This window comes from Scyliorhinus canicula, chromosome 16, assembly GCF_902713615.1.
Source record: "Scyliorhinus canicula chromosome 16, sScyCan1.1, whole genome shotgun sequence".
In the NCBI taxonomy this organism is placed as follows: Eukaryota; Metazoa; Chordata; class Chondrichthyes; order Carcharhiniformes; family Scyliorhinidae; genus Scyliorhinus; species Scyliorhinus canicula.
The window spans coordinates 58,204,607-58,227,085 of NC_052161.1; the positions used below are offsets into that span (position 1 = coordinate 58,204,607).

At 44.5% G+C, this 22,479-nt stretch overlaps 1 protein-coding gene across 5 annotated transcripts in view; it reads right to left on the minus strand.

Annotated features, from left to right (window-relative positions):
- pcgf5b (polycomb group ring finger 5b) overlaps nucleotides 1–22,479 on the minus strand; it is a 249,944-nt gene that overhangs the window by 96,350 nt on the left and 131,115 nt on the right. For all 5 annotated transcript variants that reach the window (XM_038822039.1, XM_038822035.1, XM_038822036.1 and 2 more), the window contains one exon: nucleotides 3,293–3,389. In XM_038822039.1, coding sequence (XP_038677967.1) covers nucleotides 3,293–3,389 — 97 coding nt within the window. The remainder of the gene's footprint in view (nucleotides 1–3,292; nucleotides 3,390–22,479) is intronic.

A 22,479-nucleotide genomic window follows, 5' to 3' on the forward strand; every position in this document is an offset into this window, starting at 1 on the left:
TTCACACTTAATCATTAACATCTAGCATTAGTAATTACCATCATACCTCTATAGCAATTTCCACATCTCCCTCATCGCTAAAGCTGCCTCTAAGATACTTGGCTTCATTTTTCATGCCAAACACTTCTTTTTCCCTTGATGACTCCATTCATAACACTTAAACATTGGACAAAGTCTACTAGAACCTGCCATATTCCTGAATAGTACACCAGTAATAAAAGCCTGTGCCTGATCCACCTCTCAGCTCTGGACTTCAACTCCTCTTTTTAGGAACTATGGCCATAAAATTAGACGCTGCCTAAAAATAGGCAGGGGTTGTGATGCAGGATTACACCAGTTTCCTCAATTACCGAAGCATGCAATCTTTGTTCTGCCTATTAATTTAATGATTGTAGAGTGCAGCCAGTCCTATACGTGCTGTTCAATGGTGACATGTCTCGGCAGGAGGTGCAAAATCGGGAAAGGTTAACACAACTTGAAGTTAGCCTGCATTTCGTAAAGCTAGTTTTTATTGTGACGGGAATAGATGTTGGAAGTCATTCTACAACTGATTCCGATCTTGGAAACACATAGGAATGCCACAACATGCAGAAAGAAGGCTGCAAGACTTTCCAAAGCTGCACTGCAGACCTTAGTGCTGGTCATGCAGAGGAGAAAAATGGTAGTCTATCCTCGGGCGACCAGAACACCCTCCAGGGAAAGTTTGCTGAGGCAGTGGGGCCAGAGATTGGAGGTTAAAGCAAAGAGTCCATCCACACTCCCACCCAAAGGATCTGGATGCAAAGCCACAAGACGTTCAGTACCATTACAAGAGTGTTCCAAGTCAATAAATGCAATTCCAAATGCCTATCCCACTAACTGCACCAGTAACCTCATGTGTTGCTGCTAGAACTACAACACAATCTCTATCATTCACAATTCATATCTAACCTTCGTAGCTTCACCCCACCCTCACACACCTGCTCTTTGCCACATCTCCCCATTTTGCAACATGCAACCATTAACCATGACAGCCACGTCAATGAAACACATAGCACACTTCCTTTTCTCTTGCAGGATAAGGTGGCTCATAACTCAGAGGCAGCAGCATCTAACCTATGGGGGACAGGCAAGGTCATATGTCCTTATATCGATGGAGGAGATACTGGTCGCCAACACTGAGGCTATGGAGAGCAGCAGGGCTAAAATGAAAGATGACAGCATCCTCATATCTAATCCTCCTTCTCACATCTTAGATCCTCCTCATCCCATAATCTTTTCTGATTTATAAGCAGTGGATGGCGTAGGAACACACCTTTTGCATTTCTATCGCCCCTCCCTATTGTGTGTGTCTTTCTCTTTTCAGACACGTAAAAAGTATAACCTGGCCAGACAATGGTGGCAGAGCAAGAGGTGGAAGAGCAGGAAGACAAGAGATGAAGAAGAAATATTACAGCCACTAGTTCATAGTCTGACACTGCACGTAATTTACAAGGTGGCTTATTAGTGGGATCTGCATGTGAAAGACACTAGGTTAGCAGTGCCAGTTCCCCAGAAAATGAAGTTGCATACAGTTTCTGCTGCAGTGGACTCAGATGATGAGCCAATTGGGCGGCCTATGGAAGAAATTTGATAGGGATGCACTATTAAATGCTTGGTGCATTGGCAGGCAATGATAGCACAACTCTCTGGAGTTTGGAAGAATGAGAGGTGACCTCATTGAAACATTCGGGATTATGAAGAGGGTTTACGGGATAGTTGTTTTCCCTGCCTGGGCAATCTAGAATGAGGGGCACAGTTTCCAGATAAAGGCTGAGATGAGGAAACATTTCTTCACTCAAAGAATTGTGAATCGTCGGAATTTTCTAACCCAGAGGATTGTGGATGTGCCATCACTGAATATATTTAAGGCTGAGATAGACAGATTTTTGATCTCTCAGAGAATAAGGAACTATGGGCTGTGGGTAGGAAAGTGGAGTTGAGGCCGAAGATCAGTCATGGTCATATTGAATGGCCAAGCAGAGCCGTATGGTCTATTCCTGCTTCTATTTCTTATGTTCTTAGTTTCCTATATACAGCTGATTGACATATCATGACTGTTGCCATGATATTGGGCACTAACCTGCATGATATGCTGCAAAGGGTAGCACACCAGCTGAACGCTGAGGAGGTGGAATCCCTTTTGGTTGTTCTACACCTCAGAGCTGTCATGAGCCTGCAAGTGACATGCATGCAGTCGGTGGCACTCGGCACCGTGGGGACATCTGCAATCCTCGCAAAACTGTGTGTTTGCACTGCTTGCTTTTCTCTAACAAGTGAAAATGAAATATATTCAGCTCTCTTGGAACATAGAGCCTCAGTGACCTCCTTATGCGCCAGTGGACAGCAAACCTGGAATTGTTTGTTCCAGCCTGGAAGAAGCCAGACACATTAAAGTTCATGGTCAATGTCACCCTCATAGCCATTGACAATGTTGTCCATGGCCTGTTCTGAGTTATCTGTTGGTGGCAGGTTTCAGTGAGGACATCCTTACTGAAGCACTGGCGTCAGACTCATTGTTCCTCACTGAACAGAGGTTCAATGGGAGAACTGCGCCCTGAACAACACTCTGGGTGGAAATGGCTTCCTGCTCAGAGCACTGCTCCTCCTCCTCCCTCTTCCAGCAGAATTGCCCTGCTCTGTGGCGACTCTGCATATTTTCCCTTGTCATGCTGTAGTCCAAGGAGGATGCATATCACCGCACCCATGTGAAGGGGGTGTCCAGCGATGAGACCTCTTAAAACTGAATAGCTAGGATGCCACTAGAGTAGTTTTACATAAATTAGTTTATTATGGATTGAGATTAATTATAGAAAGTGTACGGGGTAATCATTATTAACCATTAAACCTGTATTTTGGGACATAGTGATAATCAGGCATTTTGGAGTCAAAACAGCATTGTCAACCAAATTTCTCAGAGTTTATGTTTCACTGTTTTTTCAATATTTCTAAGACCAATGCAGTTCTTAAATTTCATGTTCCTTTGAACCTCCAAATATACTGCCCTACATTGATCTTTATCACCTCTCTGTGCTCATCGAGATCAAACTATGTTTTATTGCAGAATCTCTATTATTCCATATTCCTTCTCTGGACTTGGAAACTGTGGAAATCCTTTCATTCTACAGACCTTTCTTCCTCACATTGTCATCCTGCTATTTATCATGTCATCTCTACTTCACCTTGCCTGCTCTTACAACACCGGTGAGGTTCTTGGTTTCTCAGTTTAAAAGAAAATCTTAGAATCACAACATATTTCATATCTGAGACGTACCTTAACATTTCCAATGGATTAGTTTCATGAACTTGAATTCCACATTTTGGACAGTCATTTGTGTCTTCAAAATGTTGAACAATACAACTTTTGCAAACTGAAAAAAAAGAAAGGTATTTGAACCTACTGCTTATGTAACAGCAGTTAAAATCATCTTTCAGTTGGAACATTTTCAGATAAATAATTTCAACAATGTTTTTCCATCACTTATAATAGGCAAAGGAACAATATGTAATTGCTTTGATCTGGATCCATTTGAAGTTAAAGTAAAGGTGTGAGTTCTTCCATTTGCCACCTAGTCCTAAGTATTTATAATGGGATGTATTTATAGGTTGGGAAAGACATTGTGAGATATTATCATATAAGCACTTTACTCATTTGTGTGAAAATGCATGGTTCACTATTTTAAATGGGATATAACACCTCTCCTAAAACAGTTGGCCAACCTATTCCATTAGCACGTTAAGCACAATTGTATTGAGTAGTTTGATTTCTGGTCACATTCTTATTAATGTTTATCAATCACTCGAACAGTTTTTTTTATATAACTTGAAAGCTGTTAATCTGTGGCATCCTGGGGATAGGCATTGTGTGGAATTCCTCTCCGTCTGTCAGTAGCTGCTGGGAAGTAGCTCCTTGGATTGCTCACTTTAAGTTTTCAGCTCACACATTGTAAAACTGAAAGCTAGCAGTCCCAACATGACAATAATGGCTGTTAAAAATTATGATTGCAACACTGATGCTGTATAACTAAAAAGAGCAGTAGGAAAAATCAATTTCCAATAAACACATTTTAACATCGTTTTTCAGTTGGCACCGTTTACCCGACTCCGTTTATTTCCTCCTACATTTTTACCTATAATTTCTAATTTGTTTCCATCAAGTATGCATCCTAATCTATTCTCAGTCTCATCAAACAATAAGTGTGGAAATTTTTATCCAGGAGAGACCGCGAAAATGGAGGAAGAAAATAATTGTAGCAGGCTAGGGTCCTGATGGTGTAGCAGCCACATTCCTCACCCTTCCATTTTTGAACCAGCAAATGCCATTAGATGGGAGTTTCGAAAACGGGGTGGTTGGGGGGGGGGGGTTCAGCTGGTGTGCCTGAGGCCTAAGCTTCCTCATTTGTACAGGGGCAACATTTCTGCCCCTCCACTAGTGCAACAATGAATTTTCTTCTATACCTTTTGCTCTTTGCTGGGTGCCTGCAGGTTTCACTGGTCAGGGCAATAAAAGTACTGCTTACAAATTATATCCAAAGGACCCGATTGCATTTTCTCTGGTAGTTTGGGACTCTACACTACACCCTGGTGTCATGATACAACTTGTTCCAACTCTGACCAGTAGGTGGCTAAAGCTTGCACGGGACCTATCTGAACGACAGCATATATTAATGAGGTGATTGACCTGAGGGAGCCTCAAACGCCTGGAATTAAAATTGCTAAGTGTCAGGGTGTCAGGGTGGGGAGGAAGCTGCTGAATTGTAACTCCTATTGCCTGGATCACCTGGAACCTGCTGCTCAGAAGGAGTTAAAATCCTCCTTATTGAAGCTTGGGCTGACAAGTGGCTCATTGGCAATGGACAGGGAGGCGGGAGGACTGGCAAAATGCAGTGAGGAGGAGGAGGCTTCAAGTGGGGAGCATTACATTTCCCACTGCCACACCATATGGGGTGGTGGGGAAGTTGGAGGATCGGAGGCCCACTGGGTAACCACTCAAGTGACCAATTAAGGGCCACTTCCCACCTTCTATGGGCATTTTGCCCCATTGGGAGAGACGTCTCCAAGCGGATTCCCTGGAGGGGTGTCCCTCTTTTATGTGCGCTTCATGGCCCATGGAGGGATCACCCAGGCAGTGAGTGCTGTCCTCATAGCATCGCCAATGCTGGTTCTCTATAGCTGCTCACCCTCCACAGATAGCCAAGTCTGCCTGCCTGGCCCCAGCTTCCCACAATCACATTCGACTCTCTTCGATAACATCCTATCATTGAGGTGCACTTTCCCTGGAACTGCAGCCACAATACTGGCCACTATCAGTGTTGGCATGCTGAGAATGCCGAGCTGCCAGCTGTCTGATGATCAGTCTGTAATTATGTGAAGCATCTGTATTAACATATTTATGAATTAGAACATCCCGTAAATCCCGCCCCGCCGCTGCCGGCTGCCGAATTCTCCGGCATCATTTTTCAGGCGGGGATGGTATTTCCGCCACGGCGGTCGTTGGCAGCGGCGCCCCTGGCGATTCTCCGGGCCCCGATGGGCCGAGCAGCCATCCGTTTTTGACCAGACCCACCGGCGTGGGTTACGCATGGTCCCACAAGGCGGAACTGGCAGGTAAGTCAGCGGGGGCAGTCCTCAGGAGGGATGCGGGGGAATCCGACCCCGGGGGTGGCCCCCACGGTGGCCTGGCCCGCAATCGGGGCCCACCGATCTGCGGGCAGTCTGTTCCTTGGGGAACTTCTTCCTTCCACGCCGGGCCCCTATAGGGCTCCGCCATGGCTGGCGCGGAGAAGAGACCCCCCCCCCCCGCGCATGTGGCAAAGGACGACAGCCGGTCTGTGCATGCACGTAATCACGGCGGCGGTTCTGTGCATGTGCAAGGTCATGATGACTGTTCTGCGCATGCGCAAACTTGTGCAGTCCCTTCGCCGCCGGCCGGAGCGGCGCCAACCACCCCGGCGTCTACCTAGCCCCCTAGACAGGTAAGAATTCCTCACCTTGGGGACCCGTTGATGCCGGAGTCATTGCCGCCAGTTTTCCCACCGGCCTGGGGATTTAGTCCCCGGAAGGGAGAATCCCGGCCCGCAAGTGCATAAGAACTAGGAGTAGGAGTAGCCAATTCAGTCCCTCAAGCCTGCTCCGCCATTCAATACGATCATGGCTGATCTCATCTGAGCCTCAACTACACTTTCCTGCCCGTTCTCCGTAACCCTTCAAAATGTCGCTAATTAAAAATCTGTCTATCTCCTCCTTAAATTTGTTGAGAGCTCTGGGGTAGAGAATTCCACAGATTCATGACCCTTTGAGAGAAGTAATTTTTCCTCATCTCTGTTTTAAATCTGTTACCCCTCAGCCTAAAACTATGGCCACTCGGTCTAGAATGTCCAACAAGGGGAAACATCCACTCTACACACCTGTCAATCTCCTTTATTATCTTCTCTACCTCAATTAGTTCCCTTCTCATTCTTTTAAACTGTAGAGAGTATAGGCATAAGCTACTCAATGTCTCTTCATACGAAAAACCCCTCATCTCTGGAACCAATCTGGTGAACCTCCTCTGAACAACCTCCAATGCAACTACATTCCTTCTCAAGTAAGGGGACCAAAATTGTGCATGATAGTGCCTTGTGTGGGAAATAGATAAATTGCCAGAAACACTGTTTTAAGAGTGGCATCCATTGGTTGGCATAAACTTGAAGGAATTTTACACATTTTCTTGTGTAGTGTCTCAAACAATTGTGTAGAATTTTGTCAGATTCTTTCCAAATAATTTGTCATGATTTCTGTTAATTTAAATGTACAAAAGCTTTGCTCAGACTGCTGCATGATGGTGTTTTGAGACTTTTAAGATAATGGAAATAATGGTGTTTCTTTGTGAAATAATCATAAGAATATATTAAGTATAGCTTAATGCACGCTTCCATTAAGCTTACTCATGTTCTAGAGTTTAAGTGAAGCATTGCAGTGAGCTAATAGAATGAAGATAGTTGGGCTGGCTTGAGAATCACATTTGGAAATCTTTACTTGCAAACTAGAACTGCAAGTATCCTGGCTGCTTGATTATTAATAATGTGAGGAAGAGCTCACGTCAAATTACATGTGGTGCGCAATATGAAAAATAAATTTTCTACCAGTTCTAAATTTTTGAATTTAATAAATAGACACTTTAAACTTCTAATTGCCAACTAATAAATCCAATAAGAGATATTTCAGATTATGTCAATCAGAAGCATGACTCAATAAAACTTCATACCTATGAAACTACAAAGTAACAAAGCTGCGGTCCATAGATTTTTATTGTGAACCAGTCATGGGTAATTGAATAGAAATGTTAAGGCTTGTGATTGATTGATGTTTTACCCAGCAGAGGAAAAAGATGTCAGCATTTAGTACTTGAGGTGATCACATAATCCTTACTATTAGGTTTACTCTATGGGCGGAATTTACCAGCTGTTCATGCTGGTGGGATATTCCGGTCCCGACAACGCAAGGGTTTCCCGGCGTCGAGGGGTGTGCTCAACAGAAAATCCCGTTGACAACGGCGGGACCAGAAAATCCCACGGCGGGTTGTTGGTAAATCTCCCCCACCCTTGTCTTAAAAACACTAATTCTGCTTTGCTTCTCATTGTGCTGCTTTTTTCCAATTCAAGGTTCAACCTTAAACTGCCTGCTAAAGTCAAGAGTTTTCGGTGAAGTAATTCAGGAATAGGCATTGTTACAGATCCTGCTTCAGACTGGTTTCAACCAATCTTCGTCATTACTGTATTACAGGTTAAAGAGTAAATAGCATTTAAAAATTTGAAGTGCTGCGACTATCTTAATTCCACCAATTCTTCTCCACAATCCAGTGACAAAGAAGCTCATTTATTGTCATTGGCAGTAGTGAAGTTGATCATGGTCTCATTTCGGTGGGGTATTGCAGATTGAGATTTTTCCAAATTTAAGGGGCATCTTGACAAATACATGAATAGGATGGGAATAGAGGGATATAGACCCAGGAAGTGGAGAAGATTTTAGTTTGACGGGCAGCATGGTCGGCACAGGCTTGGAGGGCTGAAGGGCCTGTTCCTGTGCTGTAGTTTTCTTTGTTCTTTGTTCCGTACTGTTCACAGTGATGATAGTTTCCATAAACAGACTGTTACCTTTATATACTGTCAACCTGTAGTTTTTGCCTGGATGGTAATCTTGAGTTAGCGTAGCCCAGGGCTGCCATCTACTTCTTCAACAGTATTACTGAAATCAGGATTCCCAGTGTCAGGCAGTCGGTAGAACATGTCAGGCCCAACCCCTCCCCTCATTCAACTAGGCTAAAATTACACAATGGTTTACCAAGTCTGGATTGGAAAGCTTTAGATTTGTTTGGTGAAGCACAACTACTGCATGGTGCCAAAAGCCAACCTTTACTGTAAGCAGTTGGTAATTAAGGTTGCTGCAGATTTCAGGGCAGCTTAGATCAGATTCAGCAGTACTGGTCACTCATGTGAGCAATCCCTGCATTTTAAGTTCGGGAATGTATTTGTACTGTCTAATATCTAATTACGTGATAGCACAACCCAAAGAAAATAGTATCTTCTTGTGATCCAAAATTTATATTGTGTCTTTCACACATGCCCTCGCATTCACATTTCCAAACGGCAGACTGAAACATAAGTGAGACAGAAACAGATATGAATGATGAAGCAGCTTTATTTTACAGGCAGTAAGTAAATGTACAAAGCAACAGTTATGATTAAAACTGACTTTTTAATTTACTTTCAAACCCTTCGTTGTAATTAAGAAAAATAATAGTCTGGTTCGAGTTTGTAACTATTTATAATTAGAATGCCTTAGCATCAAAACCGATAAAGCTTTACTGAGACTTGGTTGATAGTAGTCTGACAATAAATTATTTGACTTTTTTTGTCTTTTATGGTGTTTGTCTCCTTTCTGGGGCGATCTGTCATGAGGGTCATGTGTCGGGGCAGCCAATCAGAGACCAGGGTGGGGGGTCACCCTAGCAAGCCTGGGTTTCTGTATCAGTTCGATCCCGGAAGCTGACTTGCAGCCACGAGGCTACAACCTCTGCACTGTAGTTATATGTACATACGCATTGCAGTTGTTATTTATTTACCTAACTGGTAAACGGGTAATATTACATTGGTAACGAGGATAAAAATTTTAAAAAGCAGTCCCAAGATCGTGACTACATAATTCACTGTAAAATACACTTTGAGTTGAAAAACAGAAGAGTGTTTGCAGAAATGACTTTATTCGGATGGATTGATCCTTTTGATGCCTCTGTGGAGGATTGGACACAATACATTGAACGTTTGGGCTACTTGGTTCAGGCCAACAAAATAGAGAAAAAGGGAAGAGAAAGACAATCCTTCTGTGTGTTTGTGGGACCCAGGCCTACAATTTAATACACAGACTCACATCTCCAAGCGTGTCTGACTCCAAGTCATTCACTGAGATAGCTGAATTGGTGAAAATACACGACCACCCGAAGATGATATTGCAGCGATTTAAGTTTAACTCAATTTGGAGAGCCCCTGGTGAAACTACTGTAGCTTATATTACCAGGTTAAGACAGATCGCAGTGTACTGCGACTTCGGATCCACTCTCAACGATATGCTGCGGGACTGTTAAGTCTGCAGGGCGGCACGGTAGCACAGTGGTTAGCACTGTTGCTTCACAGCGCGAGAGGCCCGGGTTTGATTCCCGGCTTGGGTGACTGTGCGGAGCCTGTATCTTCTCCTTGTGTCTGTGTGGGTTTCCTCAGGGTGTTCTGGTTTCCTCTCACAAGTCCTGAAAGTGCTTGTTAGGTAATTTGGACATTCTGAATTCTCCCTCTGTGTACCTGAACAGGTGCCGGAATGTGGCAACGAGGGGCTTTTCATTGTAACTTCGTTGCAGTGTTAATGTAAGCCTACTTGTGACAATAACAATTATTATTATTAATAATGAGGCCATCCAAAGGAAGCAATTAGCAGAGGAAGATAAGAACATTACGAAGGTAATGGAGATAATGTTGGTGATGTAGGGCGCAGAGAAGGGCACACAGGAGCTTCAGAGTGCACAAAATAGCACAGTACTCTGGTTAGGACGGGAAGCTGCAGTTAGCAGTGGCACCAAAAATGAAGATGTTAATTTATAATGGGAAGCAAAGACAGCCACGAATAGAATGAGAAGATTAAAGAGAGCCGATCAATTGCATAGGATTGCACTAGAGTGTTACCATGGTGTGTGGTGGTAATCATGCCCCTGAAGTCTGAAGAGACTGAGAACACGATTTTACACCCACGATGTGCCCGAAAAGCAGCTCGCCATGGCGCAGCATGGCCGCTAGAAGCCAGGAGACCCCGCTCCTGGGATTTACCCGCCTCACGGTGCCTCTCGAAATCTAACGCGATATAGCGAAACGTTGTGCTGTAAATCCCACCCATTGTGGGCGTGTTCATTTTGAGCAAATCTGCATATTAAATCAAGACAGGAAGTCTCACTTTAATGTGCAGATTCCCAAGGTACCCCAGGTGTGGATTCTATCTCCTTAGCCTCGGTGACCTTGGGCAAGTGCCATTCAATACTGGTCTCCATAAAGGGGGACAAGATGGAATGGCTCTCGTGGGGTTCTCCCAGTGGATCGGAGGCCCCCAGGCCCATGCCCTTTGGATAGGGTGATATCCTAGTATTCCTGGTGCCCAGGTGGCACCATGGCAGTACCAGCCTGGTGCCATCTGGGTGCCAGACTGGCACTCCCAAAGTGCCCAGGTGACACCGGCAGGGGCACTGCCAAGCTGGCATTATTTGTGTGGTGATGATCCGGCCAGGGGCTGCCCAGGTGTTTGGGGGGGAACCGATTCATAGTGCATTGGGGCTTGGGGGGGGGCAGCTATGTGCATTCACTATGGGACTTTGTTCCCATTTAGTTAAAACCCGCTCTGAATGTTCTCTCTGTCATAGGAAAGGTCACTTAAGGCATCAATATAAAAGTAAGTCAAGTCTACCCAGTAACAGAGTTAGTGATACATCATAAATGCATAATATGGAAGAATCCAGTACTATGCATTTAAATGTTCACTCGTTATTTAATGTGAAAGGGGGCAAAGTAGCCCTGATCACTGAACTGCTCTTGGTGAATGGTAGGCCCTGAAAGACGGACGTTGACACGGGAACTTCTGTCACAGTGACAGCAGAACACACATTTCAATACATACAAGGAGTCCAGCCACTGATTTTCAGGAGTACTGCAGCAATGCTACCAACTCTACAGGAGAAGCCGTCAAGATAAAGAGTACTACCACAGTACCTGTAAGCTTTCAGCAGCAACCCACTCAGCTCCCAGTAATAGTAATGTCAAGTTAAGAGCCAAGTCTTTTGGGCCATGATTGGCTCAAGGTAATCAAGTTAAACTGGATGGAGATCTTTCAAATATGGGAACAGGGACTGTCTGAGTTAATGAAGGAGCATGAGGACTTTTATCGTGACTAGTTAAGTAAAATAAAGGGCCTCCAGGCGAAGATCAATATAGATTCAGGGGCAAGTCCTCGTTTGTTCACAATAAGAAACAGTACTACACCTTGCGAGAAAGGTTGGACACAGTATTAAAGAGATTGGAAGAACTGACTATTGTCCAGCCGGTTCAATTCATGGAGTAGGCAGCACCATTAGGCCCTGTGATAAAGCCTGACAAGACCGTCCACATTTGTGGAGACCACAAATTAACAGTTAATCAGGCTGCCAAGTTAAATAAGTATCCAAAATTAAAGACCTGTATGCAAAGCTGGTTGGAGGTCAGTCTTATACAAATCTAGATTGGAGCCACGCTTACCAGCAACTTGAGGCTTCCCAAGATTATGTTATGATAAACATGAACAAAGGGTTGTTTCAGTATATGCGCATACCTTTGGTGTGTCATCGGCGTGTGCTATTTTTGAGATAACAATGTAAAGCCTATTGCAAGGTCTGCCTTGAGTCATGGTATAGTTCGATGATGTTTTGATAACTGGATCGTCAGAAACTGAGCACCTAGCTAACTTAGAGGAAGTTTGAAAGAAATTTCAAGAGTCTGGAGTATGCCTCAAGATGGAAAAATATACTTTTCAAGCCACTGAGGTCGCCTATCTAGGGTTTCCCATAGATACACAAGGATTACACCGCATGGAAGACAACGACAGAGCAGTAAAGGAGGCACTGGCCTCCAGAAATATATCTGAGCTCAAGTCATTCTTAGGAATGGTGAATTACTATGGGTGTTTTTAACCAAATTTATCAACTTCATTGTCCCTTTTGCATATATGCTACTAAATAAACACCAGCATTGGGTTTTGAAGATGCCCCAGAGAGAAGCTTTCAACATAATAAAGTAATTTATACATTCATTGAGTTTATTGATGCATTTCAACCCGTCTCAGGAAGTTTTGTTAACCTGTGAGGCCTCTCCATATGGCGCCAGTGTAGTATTGTCCCATAAGGGGGACGATGGATCTGAAAGATCTATAGAGTATGTCTCAAGAATCCCCAAGGCCAAAAAAGGCAGGCTTGTCAATAGTACATGGGGTAGAGAAGTTCCACCAGTATGTATATGAGAGCACTTTACCCTTGTTATGGACCACAAACAATTCTTGGGTCTTTTTAAAGAGGATAGGGCTATTCCGCCAATAGCATCGGCAAAAATTCAGCGTTGGCCTTCTTTCGTGCAGCAAACCATCCCCCCAGTCCACAACTTTGAATATAGTTTTGTTTTTCCTCCTTTCATTATAGCTCAGCACAGGAGCTAGGGCGATTGCTCTAACGTCTTCCCATTCACACATTTGGCTGCAGGTATATCATTAAATCAGCTATATCCAGATCTCTAAAAAAGCACCCAGTGTACAGTAAGTTGATGGGGTACCAGCAAGAATGAATGCAAAACCTTGGGCACCTTTGCACATGAAGATGATGTGCCCTCAGTAATTGGTCCTCTTTATCCAGGTCAATCTGATTTTTTTTATCACAATAAGTCAGACTCATAATGGCTGTCAGGGGATAAAATTGACTAATTGCTGTCAATAGGTTCCCTTTTTAAAAAAACATTGATGGTTTTGCTCACAGTAAATCATAGATTACACCCTTTTATAACATTGCAGGTGTCAGCAACAAAGTGTGGCAGTGAACTAAGTGTTACGGGAAGTATTACATTTATAGGAACTGGGTGCTATATATAAGACTTCTAATATATTATATATATGGTAGAACTCAGTGCAATATTGCCCAGAGCTTAATGCCGACAAGACAGTGCTGGTGAGCCTCCTTCTTGAGCTGTGCCAGTCCATTTGATGTAGGCACATCCACAGTGCGATAACGTCCACATAATCAGGAATGCCACCTTTACTTCAAGTGTTAGAAGAATACTTTTCACTGGCACCCTGGCAAGAGGTGCAGAGAGATTCAGTGAAGTCGGCAAGGTTTTGTTGAAAACCCGGGTAAGATGTCCAACATCGCTGTAGCCTGCTTCACCATACACAATTTCACGCTGCAAAGCAGCATTGTTGTAGAAAATGAAGAAAAGAACCTTCCTCATCCAGTAGTTGAATGGGGCCCATACCAGGAGGCTTAAATGCAACCAACCATTCACTCAGCAAGGACCTTGAGTCAAACTCTAATAGATAACACCTTTAGCTCGGGCATATCCCATTTGTGAAAGTGAAGTGTACATCTACCTTCCGAACCACCTTCTCAGTGTTTGGTCAATGGGAGAAAAATATGCCAGCCAGTGTCACGCATTGCAAAATATACAGAGAACATGCACATGTGCCAAATATCTTGCCAAAATTAAAATATTTCCTATTGCCTTCTATCTAGACCCATTTAACCAAGGAATTCATCACAGCTATTGCATTCTGTTTCATCTCAAATATTGCAGAACATTGTGTATTTTATGTTGGCCCTATGTATTTTCTTTTCATGTACGGAATGATCTGTCTGAGCTGTACGCAGAACAATACTGTTCACTGTACCTCGATACACTTGACAATAAACAAATCCAATCCAAATACTTGAAATACCACCTGTTTATTTCTTGATTTAGAGGATGACGGTGTTTTGATCCAGACTATCCTACCACAGTTACCAATCAGAATTTAAATATGATTTTATTAAACATATGCATCTTTCTGTCAATCTAGAGTTCTTCAGAAGTAATTTTCCAACTTTGCGCTCAACATAAGCACTATGCATGCTTGTTCAACCATTAGCTTAAATTATCTCTAATCAAAAGAGTACAATCATAATACTTTTCCATAATTTTAATTTTTATCAATGAAGGAAAAGCAGGTGATAGAGAATTAATAGCCCATTTTACACCCACGCTTTTCTTTAATCCGTTTCCACCTGACAATTAATGTTAAACTCAGTTTCTCTGATTTCAGAACAGCATGTGAATAAATTTCAAGCTCTGGTTATCGATCAGCTTTATTGATTTGCTATTCTGATTATGTGCTCCTGTAGAAATACATGGTATTTTAGTTCTAAGTGCTCCTTTTTCAATTAAAATCTGGAAATAGGCCAGATGTTTACCATCGCCTTCATAATTTTGAGCCCGAGTAATAATTTTTTTGAATTATAATTCTTAAATTTAGGTTTCCAAATGCTTTGATGCAATTACTCCATCAGTTATTTATGGCATGATTTAACAAAAATAAAAGTCTTGCTGTGGGCGGGTTTAGCAGGACGGGCTTGTAACGCCAGGAAAGACCCTGCTATCGAGTAGGACTGTTATTTTTTTGGGTCTCGCACTTACGTTCATTTCCTGCACTGAGGAGCTCCACGTGCCAGTGCAGGAAGAAATCCGATCTCATGATCCTGCAACGTGAACCCCAGATCCCACCAAAGCCTCAACTTACATGTTGGGGTGGGGGGGGGTCTTTGAGCCCCCCGCACCCAACCTCATAAAGGCAGGGCCCCCTGGACCCGATCCTCGGTAAGGGCAAACTGCCACCTTGACACATGCCAATGCCAGCCTGGCATCCTGGCAGCACCCTGCCAGCCTTGAAGTGCCTCATGGTCAACCTGGCAGTGCCAGGTCAGCACGCAGATGGCACTGTCAGAGTGTCACTCTGCCCAGAAGTCGACAACCTGGGAGCCTGCAAACGCTTGGGAGGCCCATCCCCCACAAGTGCCATTCAGTTTGGTCCCTGTTTATGGAGACTAGTGCTAAACAGCGCCCAGCTGGGCTCTCCTCGACAGGGGGATTCAATCCCGGGCACTGGGATACGGCGAGTGAATATTCAGGTGTGCTTGGCTGCACACTAAAGATATACAAATTAAGGTCCTGCCCATTGAAAAGTAACAGACCTGAAACATGTTTCCCTCTCCAGACCTGCTGAGTATTTCCAGCATTTTCATACCATACTCATACAGTGGCTTCTGCCTCAGTACAGTATCTCTCAAATAGGGTACCACTGATATGATTTATTGCTGAAAAAATTTTGTTGAGGCTTTTTGTCTTGCATTCATCAGGGCAATCACAAGAATACCAATGTTGGGGATACAACAACTTTATACTGCATGAAAAGAGGATGTTGACTGGTTGGCAAGTGGACTTTGATTGGTCGAGGAATTACCATGGAAAATACACCAATTGATTGTGACTGTTAGTTAACTGTCTAGCATTAAAAAAAATTTAAACCAGGCAGCTTGACTCTGATTGGTCAAGGCATTGTCCTTAGCAAATAACCAGCAATTGGCTGTCATTTATTTGGTTTAGCTGAGACTGACACTGTGTTCTTTCTGTCTGCAAAGAACAGGGTTGTGTGTATTAATATACATAGTTTCCAGGAAATGCAAATGCGCCACACTGTGAGCTCAACTGGCAATCTTAAATTGCCAGAAGGGACGTGATGTTTGATATGATCCACCTGTGTTTTTGGGACGTATGGCCTACACACCTAGTATCACACTCGCATTGAAGTTCATATACCACGGGCTGGATTCTCCGCCGGGGGGATGCTCTGTTTTGCCGGCAACGCGGGGGTTACCCACAATGGTAAACCCCATTGACAAGCCAGCGTAACAGAGCATCCCGCCGATGGGGTGAAACAGAAATGTGGCGCAGCAGGGTGGAGAATCCAGCCCCACATTACTCATTTTTGTGATAGACAGAATGTCTATTTGACTTGATTGCTGACTTCTGTTAGTGGTGAATACCACTCGTGTTGATACTGCAAAGTAGCAGTGTGAAAGAGCTAAGCTCAATTGCTGCTCAAAGTTTTGGGGCATCTTGCTCTTCAATGGTGATCTGAGGTAGACTGGGCATTTTTCAGGCCTGACAGTGATGGGCTTAAACCTGTTCATGAGTTTGTATGATTATAAAGCACAAAATGATGTGATCAAGGTAGCCACATATGCTCTCCATTTCAGCATCAAGCTTGCATGATATGCAAATGACTTGGGCCCTATTTACAAGGTTGCTGATAGGGTCAATCTTACAGCACGTGAAACTGCATGAATCAAAATGAGTGTATTGAGCAGTGAAGGTAAGTTTGCATCAGAGAACCCCCGAGCAGTTTTCTCAACTAATGTGTCAAGGAAAGGGAGTTTATTTGACTACTCCATTTCAAAGGTGACTTTGAGCGCAGGATGGAGCCCATTAAGACGTGAGGAAATTATTCCATGCCAGCTACAGATTTAAATATAGCAAAGGTATCATCCACATATTGGAAATATGCAAGGGGTAGGAGGTTAGATGTCATTTCATCGACGGGACCATTTTCATGGAACCCAACGAAGATATTTGCGAGTGTCGGGCCTAGAGGCGATCCTATGGCAACACCAGCTATTGGGGCATACATAGAGTTATTCAAACTGAATTCAGCTGCATGGGTCCAATGAACTCTCATTCACGCCATGGTGCCAGGGCTAATTCGTCATGATATCACGCTGCAGCACAAATGTCTATAGCTTCTTTCCCGACCAATATTTATTCCTCAATGAGACCCCACCTGACTGCCCAGATGAATATGAAGGGCGCGATTCTCCATCCCCCACGCCGGGTGGGAGAATAGCGGGAGGGCCTCCCGACATTTTTCACGCCCTCCCGCTATTCTCCCCCCCCCATGCCCGACCCACGCCACGAATCGCCGCTCGCCGCTCGAGCGGCGATTCTCCGAGGCCGATGGGCCGAGCAGCCGGGCCTTCACGCCCGTTTCAACACGGCAGCAAACACACCTGCTCGCTGCTGTCGTGAAACGGGCGCCTGATGCCTGTTTGGGGCATCTGGGGGCCCGATTGACACGGCAGTACCACGGCCATGCCAAGGGGGGCATAGGCCCGCGATCGGTGGGCACCTATCGCGGCTCGTGCGTCCGTAACGGATGCACTCTTTTCCCTCCGCCACCCCGCAAGATCAAGCCGCCACGTCTTGCGGGGCGGCTGAGGGAAAAGACGCCAACTGCGCATGCGCGGGTTGGCATTGTCCAACCTGCACATGCGCGGCTGACGTCATCGACCGTGTCAGCCGGCGTGACACTTGGCGTGCGGCCTTGACGACCGTTGTCAAGGCCGCACCGCCGTGACGCACGGGGCCGCGCTCCTAGCCCCGCCCCGGGGGAGAATCGGCCCCGGAAGTGGGCGTGAAGGCTGCCGTGGGTCACGGCCTGTCCCACGGCAGCCTTTACGATTCTCCGCATTTGCGGAGAATCTCGCCCGAAATATTCCATGGCACTATTTTGAGGAAAGGCAGGGAGCTTTCATCAGTAACCTGGCCAATATTTATCCCTCAATCCACAACACAATGACCAGATGATCTGCTTTATAATCACATTTCGGTTTGTGGGAATTTGCTGTGTGCAAATTAGTTGCATGTTCAATTACCGTACCGGCCTCCCCGAACAGGCGCCGGAATGTGGTGACTAGGGGCTTTTCACAGTAACTTCATTAAAGCCTACTTGTGACAATAAGCGATTATTGTTATTATTATTATTATGTTTCCACTGACACTGACTCCTACTCCTCCTTCAGGTAATGCCCAAAATAGGTGCTGGCTACCATGAACTTCCATTAAAGTGGTCCATGATTATGCTCAGCAAAGTATTGCAATAATTGCCATTGCCTTCCACAGTATGTCTGACCAGCTCTCACACTCCTACTGCCCGCCATCATGTGTATTGAAAGGATCTAAAGGCTGGTAATCAACCTGTCTAGTCACATTACGAATTCACAGCCGTGATTACACCTCAAAAATTACTCCAGTAGCTGAAAAGCGCTTTGAGACAGCCAGATGAGGTGAAACGTGTTCTACATATGCAAGTCTTTCTTTAATTAACTGAATACAATAACTGTACCAACAACCTTCTTGAAAGCTACGGTCTTGCTCATTGTACCGTTCGGGCACCCTGGGCTCGGAAGCGGTCAATTCCAGTCCCCATTGATCCGGAATCGCAACACAATTGAATTAATAAATAATTCTTCCCAAAGTCTTTGGCCTTTGGCTGCCCAATAATTACAGTCACCAGGTTCATAAAATTAAACACAATTTATTTTTATTAATAACAAGAGCTATAATAAAATATGCAGCAAATAAAATTGGTGAACTATCATCTAATTCCCAATTCCCCACTTTAACTTGTCCCCACCTTCTATACACATACACATAAGACAAACAAACACAGAGGGGAAGAGAGGGGTGAAAATAATGAGGATGAATGTGGAGTCTTTGTTTCACATGGCTGTTTCTAGCACCTTTCGTCTCTTCAAATTTTGCGTTCAGTTGGAGGTTTTCACTGTAGATCCATTCAGGTCTCTGCAGTTTCTGAAATACACAGGCTTTTCTGGAGGGAACACAAGGGACAGAAAGCAGGTCCTTTCCTTTTAGCATCCAAGATTTAACTCTGCTTTCCTTAGGTCTCTCGGTAACATCCCACTCAGGCAGGATCCAATTACCACCCGTTACCAAACAGAATACAGCTTTTTGGCCGTGCTCGGGAGGGGACTGGCCCGCGATCGGTGCCCACCAATCGTCGGGCTGGCGTCTCCAAGAGACGCACTCTTTCCCCTCCGCCGCCCCGCAAGATCAAGCCGCCACGTCTTGCGGGGCAGCGGAGGGGAAGACGGCAACCGCGCATGCGCAGGTTGGAGCCGGCCAACCTGCGCATGCGCGGCTGATGTCACTTAGGCGCCACCTTCGCATAATTATTGGCGCGCCGCCTTGACGCAAGCGTCAAGGCCCGGCAGCCAAGTTTCTCAAAACGCCGCTCCTAGTCCCCCAGGGAGGGGAGAATAGGGGGCGAGGAGCAGCCTCTGGCACCGTCGTGAAACTCGGCCGAGTTCACGACGGCTTTCCCGATGCCGCGCGGCATCGGAGAATCGCGCCCCACATCTTGAGCAACTAATGTGTTCTTGTAATACTATTATAAGGATCTTTCTTGTTTATCCCTTATTTCCCCTTTTTTTTTGCTGTTTTTGATCCATGGATGATTAGAGGATATGTATCTTTAAGTCAAGCAGGATTGATGGACATATATTTTCAAGTCAAGTAGCAGAATTCATAAATTACAAGAGAGAATACTAGTTCCTGCTGGTTTGAACAGGAGGCTTCAGATTTATTGGCACCAGGGAGAGAGTTGGGGTAGGACTCGGTTTCATTGATTGTCTGATGGCCAATGAATGGATCCAAAAGGCCGTACCCTGCCTTGTAACAGGTGGATTGATCCCCCATGGAATGCTTTTCAGAGCCCCAAGGAGTTTAGATTAACTCCTGGCAGCTTAGAGAGAAGGTCCAACTCTCTTTCCTCAGTATTTCTCTCCAGAAAGCTTGTGGGTGTGTATCTCTGAACCTGCAGAGTACTGGAATGAATCTATTTACAGGAAAACCAGTACAAGCTGCAAATAAGACCAGAACTTGCTCCTCTCTCTCCGGAAAGGCTATGACTGCTGTACTTTTGAAGTTGCAGAGAACCTGGATGAATGAACCTACAGAAAATACCATTAAGGGCTGTGGAAAGAGACTTTAACTTGCGAGGTTGATGTGAAGGAAGGTGTGCTAAAACCATCATCTGAAACAAAGACTCTTTTCTCCTTTTGCTTACTATTTTTATCCTTTTCCACCCCTCGGTGCTTGTTTGTCTGTCTTTGTGTGTGTGTGTGTGTGTACAGAGGTGGGGGAGCGCAGGTTAAACTGGGAAATTAGGAATTAGTTAATCATTTATCAGTTGTATTTGCTACATATCCACTAGTTCATTATAGTTCTTGCTATAAATAAACATAATTTTGTTTAAACTTACAAACCTGGTGATTGTAATTATTGGGCCACCAAGAGCCAAAGACGTTGGGTATTTTTATAAGAATTATTGCTTAAATCACTAGTGTTGTGACTTTGGGACAAGTGGGGCTGGAGTTGACCATGCATTTGCCCAGGATGTCATGACACCATGTTTGCTTTTAAAAAGTGGTTGCAGGTAGCAACGCTGGAGGAATGAAGGAAACAGGCCTTGCTATTACAACATTACTCATTGACTTCACTGTGCTGAAGGCCTCACAGTGGCGCCATGTTAAGGATTACAATATATATCTAGTGAATCACCCATGGCACTGCTCACGGTTAGATGAACTCACATGTGTTTTAGTGTTTGTTGTTGTGACTGTGTGAAAAACGTTATAGCACCTTCTCTGGAATTAGCATGGCTAATAGGCGCTCTTGTTTATAAAGAAGAACAGCACCATCCTCAGGAAGAAGCAAAAATGGCTAGAATTACCGTGACACCGTGCCAGTGAATCGTGCACGTTCTTAAACCCACTATCCTCCTCTGCAGTAAATGTAGCAGAAACTATCAGAGGCGAGCCCCCTCAGCCACACAAGGTGACACTTAAAACTGGAGTAGACCACAACAGTACAAATTATCATCTTGGGAGATGGAAAGATGCCACCAAATACTGGACTAGGGCATGACAGGGTTGTCAATTTAAGGATTTCATATCAATACACAAACACACAGTTATCACTGAATCAGTTCTTCACACAGATTGAGGATTATGTACAATTTGTAAATGTAAAACTAGCAGTCTGCACGTTAAATTACCGCGTGCAATATTTCATTATTTATTGTTATTCACACTTGAGTTCTCTTCTATTTGTTTTGAATGTAAGGCCATTTAAAGTAATAGAATGATGGTTAACAGATAAAGAAATGAAGTTACTGAGGCAAAATAGATATAATAATGCTTCCATGATGTATCAGGAATAAACAGAATATAGAAAGCACATAATACATTTTTAATTTTTATGTTGTTAATCTTTTTGCCATTTTAACTTCAGTAACTTAATTAAAGTAAATTTCAATTTCGCACAAGTTACCATTATCCGCCACAAATTGTTGATGACACGATTACTTCCTGAGTTGTAATCCACTCCTGCCTCCTCAATAATTCTGCATGATAGATTAAAGTTATACAATAATTCAAATTAACTGACTTTGAATTAAAAAGAATAGATGATATATCTGTGATTTAGTTTTTGAACAGTCAATGTTTTGTGCTAACATTGAAAATCAGTGCTCATTTTAAAGGTGAACTGTGGCAAATAGCCAAAGGCACCATAAAGTAACCCAGAAGATGCAAGTGGAACAGAATGGGTGAAATCTTCCGGTTCTGCTGACGGCACACCCTCAGCGTGGGTTTTCCAGCGGTAGAGGTGGATTCATTGGGAAATCCCACTGACAGAGGCGGGATCAAAAGATCCTGCTGCTGTCCAACGGCGGGATGCTTCTCGCCACTGAGCAACAGGCCGCGGTGACAACAGAGATCTCGCTCTACAAGTTTAGTATTCGTCTAATCAATTAATGAACTGTTTAGGTTGAATAGTACAATAGCTACAGATATCTATGGATGCAGATATACATCTATAGCTATTGTAGTATTCAAGCTAAGCAGTTCATTAACTGATTATAAAATTGCCTTTTTGAAAGGATATTAAAAGAGAGCGGCTGAAACAAAATTACATTCTGTGGACTTAATTCTGAACAGGTAGTAAATTTAATTTCTTCAGAATCACAGAAGTGACATATTCTCTACAATGAGTTACGCTGCGTAACTTAGTTGTAGCATTATTTCAGGGTATGTTACAACGTCAAAACTAACTAGAGTCAAACATTTGTAGGCCTACATCCTGGGCGGGATTCTCCGGACCCCCCCCCCCCCCCCCCCCCCCCCCCCCGGGTCGGAGAATTGCCGGGGGGGGCGGCATCAATCCCGTCCCCGCCGTGTCCCAAATTCTCCGGCACCGGAGATTCGGTGGGGGCGGGAATCGCGCCGCGCCGGTCTGCGTGAACCCCCCCCCCCCCCCCCCACACGATTCTCCGGCCCGCGATATCCCGAAGTCCCGCCGCTGTCATGCTTCTCCCGCCGGCGTGGATCAAACCACCTACCTTACCGGCGGGAGCAGGCGGCGCGGGAGGGCTCCGGACCTGGGAGGGTGCCCTCACTGTGGCCTGGCCTGCGATCGGGGCCAACGATCG